Raw genomic sequence first — 3957 nt, forward strand, 5'->3', positions numbered from 1 at the left:
CGGGCAGGGCGCGGGCAGGGGTGGGGCGTGCAGAGCAGACCGAGAGGAGGCGCCCGCGGGGCCCTGCAGACCCGGGCAGGTGGCACCGTGGGAGGCCACACGGGCCCTCAGCCGGAAAGGGACAGACGCGAGGAGGGGGGGCAGGGCGGGGCCAAGAGACACCCCGTCCCCCAAAAGGGGACACCGAGGCAGGGTGGCAGGATGGGGAGCCCCCACACAGAGACAGAGCCAGGAGGGAGACATGGAGGCCAGGACCTGGGGGGTCTCGGAGAAGGGGTACGCCAGGGCATCTTTCTCCAGGAGACAGAGGGTGAGAGAGCCGGACACCAGGCACAGCCCGGCGGCCAGTGGGGGCCTCTGCACCGGGCTCTGGGCTCTGCCCTCTGTGCGCGCTGGGTCTCCCCCATCTGTGAAACGGGGGCAGCCTGAGCCAGAGCCCCAGGGGCACAGAGCCAGCTCAGCCCCACAGCGTGCCTGGCTGGTAGCTGCCAGCCCAGGCTGCTGGGCTTTTGTCCACAGGGACAGAAAAGGAGGCTGCCCCCAGGGGTGCCGTGGCGCAGTGTGGGCACCCTCAGGCGCTGGGCCGGGAGCCCGGGACCCCGGCCCCGGGTGGGGGCCCTGTGCAGGCCTGGAGGTGCAGGGAGGCACGTGCTCGGGGGTGCATGGGGGCAGAGGCCTGGGGGGCGGCAGCAGGCACCCAGCCCCGAGCCCCTGGGGGATGCACACGACCACGGCCAGGCCTTGCAAAGGCCACCTGCAGATGCGCTCCTGGCCCCGTGGCCGGGGCTCGGGCCCTCCCCTCGGGACACAGCTCAGGTTCCCGGGAGGTGAGGTCACAGCCCTTCACGGTGGGATATGACCTCATCCCCTCAGGTGGAGCTCCCTCCGGCCTGGGGCCACCCCTTGCAGGGCCCCCCAGGGGCCGCCCCAAGCCCCGAAGCTGGGACCCAGGCCTCTGACCATGGGTCTCCGCCCCTCAGGGGGCCTGTTTCCGGCTGAGTCAGCCTGGGGGGCCCAAGGCTGCGTCAGTGAGGGGAGAACTGACGTAGCCCCCCCCACTGGCGGGCCAGCCAAGGTGACTCAGGCCACCGGCCTGGGGGATGGACTGGCCTAGGGGGCCGGGGGGACTGGGCCTGGGGCCAGCCTGAGGGCAAGATAGCCATCCAGAGTGGCAGCCCCGCCACCTACAGGGACCAGGCTGCCACCCACTGCCTGCTGCAACCAAGAGTCCAGCCCCTCCCCCTCAGACCCTGGGGGTCCAGCCCCAGCCCTCCCCCTCAAATCCAGGGTGTCCAGCCCCAGTCCCTCGACCAGGGGTCCAGCCCCAACCCCTCCCCCTCAGACCTGGGTGTCCAGGTCCCAGCCCTCCCCCTCACACCCAGGGGTCCAGGCCCCAGCCCCTCCATCACACCCAGGGAGGTCCAGGCCCCAGCCCCTCCCCCTCAGAACTGGGGGTCCAGCCCCAGCCCCTCCCCCTCAGACCCAGGGGTCCAGCCCGAGCCTCTCCCCTTCAGACCAGGAGTCCAGGACCCAGCCCCTCCCCCTCAGACTGGGGGTCCAGGCCCCAGCCCCTCCTCCTCAGAACTGGGGGTCCAGCCCCAGCCCCTCCCCCTCAGACCCAGGGGTCCAGCCCCAGCCTCTCCCCTTCAGACCAGGAGTCCAGGCCCCAGCCCCTCCTCCTCAGACTGGGGGTCCAGGCCCCAGCCCCTCCCCTCAGACTGGGGGTCCAGGCCCCAGCCCCTCCCCCTCAGACCGGGGGTCCAGGCCCCAGCCCCTCCCCCTCAGACCGGGGGTCCAGCCCCAGCCCCTCCCCCTCAGACCCAGGGGTCCAGCCCCAGCCCCTCCCCCTCAGACCCAGGGGTCCAGCCCCAGCCCCTCCCCCTCAGACCCAGGGGTCCAGGACCCACAGCCCCTCCATCACACCCAGGGAGGTTCTAGGCCCCAACCTCTTCCCTGACCTGGGGTCCAGGCCCCCATTCGCCTCATACGTGAGGTGTGAGGTGTCCAGTCCCTGAACCCTGGTTTCTAGAAAGCAGAAAACCAGAATCAAACGTGTATCCACTCTGCAATCTGGGGTGCCATGTGGGGAACGCCAGGGGTGTGGGGTCGGGGCCTGGACGAGGCAGCTCCTGACCCTGGACAGCTCTTGCCCTTGTACTGTGGGGTGATTGCCGCACTCTGGCAGCAGCAGGTGAGGGAGGTGGGCAGGTGGCGGGCAGGAGACTGGTGGCTTGGGGCTCGGGGTTCTCCCTGGAGTGGGGGCACCGCAGTGACATCTGTGGAAAGACGGACACGGATGAGGGGGCCACGGGGCATGCCCGAGCCCAAGGGTACAGTAGCACCCGCACCCGCGCCCACAGAGACCAGGGACATGGGCTGGGGGCCCCCACGAGGATGGGGGCGGGAACCCTGCTCTGAGTAGTCACTGACCGTCGGGAGCTGCCACTGTCATGGGGACCCCAGGGGGTCCTTGCTCATGTGCTGCCCCCCTGCGAGGTGTGACTGGCCGGGTGTGAGGTCAGCAGGTCCTAGACTGTGTGTGTCCGTCTGTCTGTCCCTGGGGGGTCCTGTCTGGCCTCTGGGGGGTGACGGGGCAGGCCGGCCGCAGCGGCTGCCCAAACCTGTCATTAGTGGTGAGGGCCATGACGGCGCCCCCCCCAGCCCCAGCAGCCCCAAGGCGGGCAGCCCCGCCCCCCACCCCCTCCTTGATCCCAGAGGAATCCCCGGAATTGGGAAGCGGGTCCAGATGATGTTGACACAGGAAACAGTCAGCAGCTGCCCGGCCTCAGCCCCGCAACCCCGCTGACCCCACCTCTGGCCCCCTGCCGAGCCGACCTGGAGCCTCTCAGAGGAGGCAGTGCAGAGGCCGGCAGATGTTTACAGCATAGTGGCCCGGTCTGGACGGGGCGCAGGCGCCCCCACCCTCCGGCACTCTCGGGGGTCCTTGCCCGTGCCCTCCAGTGCAGCCGCAGCCCCAGCCCAGGGCTCCCTCCCCTGGCCGGGCTGGGCGGGTGGAGCGGGCAGGGCGGCTTTCCCAACCTGCTCCCCAGCTGGGCCTCCTCCCTCGCGGGACGCGCAGCCCCCAGCTAGGGTTCCTTCCCCTTTGGGGAAACTGAGGCCGTGACGGACCCTCCTACCCGGGAGTCACTGTGGCCACCCTGGCGCTGTGCCCTGGGGTCCCCAGATGGGGGCCTGGTGGTCCCGGGGGCAGGAGGGGACTCAGGAGCCAGAGCCCTGGCCTACGCCCCCCAGGCCAGCCGGTTGCTAGGGGCCCCCCCAACAATGGGGCTCAGTGAGGCTTCTGTGCCCCCCAGCCCGGTGCTGGGCAGATGCCCTAGCAGCCAGGGCTCGAGCCGCCGGCCGCACAGCCGCTCCCAGGGCCCAGGCCGAGTCTGGGCGCCCACGGGTGCCCCCCCCTGCCCAGGGCCCCTTCCTTCTGGTTGCTGAGGAAGCCAGTCCCAGGCAGCCGGCGCCCGGCCAGCGTGACCCTGCGCCTCCCTGCTGAGGGGCTCCCCAGCAACGGAACTCGGAACCTGGGGCAGGGGCTGTTGCTGGGAGGGGCCCGCCCTCCCCACACAGGGCCCTGGGCTCTGGGCAGCAGCATGGTGGGCTCTGGGGTCCCGGCTTTGGGCCTTCTCCTGCTCATGCAGGGCTCAGTAGGTAAGGGCTGCCGGGCACGGGGTGCGGAGGCTGCCGTGGCCCCCACACAGCCCCAACAGCACCCCTTCTCCTTCACAGATGGGAACGGGATCCAGGGATTCTTCTATCCATGGAGTGAGCGGGACAAACCGGGGCTGAGGGGCAGACCAGCAGACTAGGCCCTGGGGACCTGGGGAGGGCAGGACTCCCTTAGGCAAAGTGGGGGGCCAGTTTCCTTAGGTCCCAGGGAGAGGCTGGGACTCCCGGGGGGGCTGAGAGGGGCCTGGACCCCCTTGGGTCCCAGGGAGGGGCCGGGCC

General features: G+C 70.9%; 1 protein-coding gene across 1 annotated transcript in view; it reads left to right on the forward strand.

Annotated features, from left to right (window-relative positions):
• Positions 1-3602: 3602 nt before the first annotated feature.
• TMEM190 (transmembrane protein 190) overlaps positions 3603-3957 on the forward strand; it is a 1595-nt gene continuing 1240 nt past the window's right edge. The window contains exon 1 of the mRNA XM_012733557.1: positions 3603-3660. Within this exon, the coding sequence (XP_012589011.1) occupies positions 3603-3660 (58 nt within the window). The remainder of the gene's footprint in view (positions 3661-3957) is intronic.

This window comes from Condylura cristata, unplaced genomic scaffold (genome assembly GCF_000260355.1).
Source record: "Condylura cristata isolate star-nosed mole 26May11 unplaced genomic scaffold, ConCri1.0 scaffold00041, whole genome shotgun sequence".
NCBI lineage: Eukaryota > Metazoa > Chordata > Mammalia > Eulipotyphla > Talpidae > Condylura > Condylura cristata.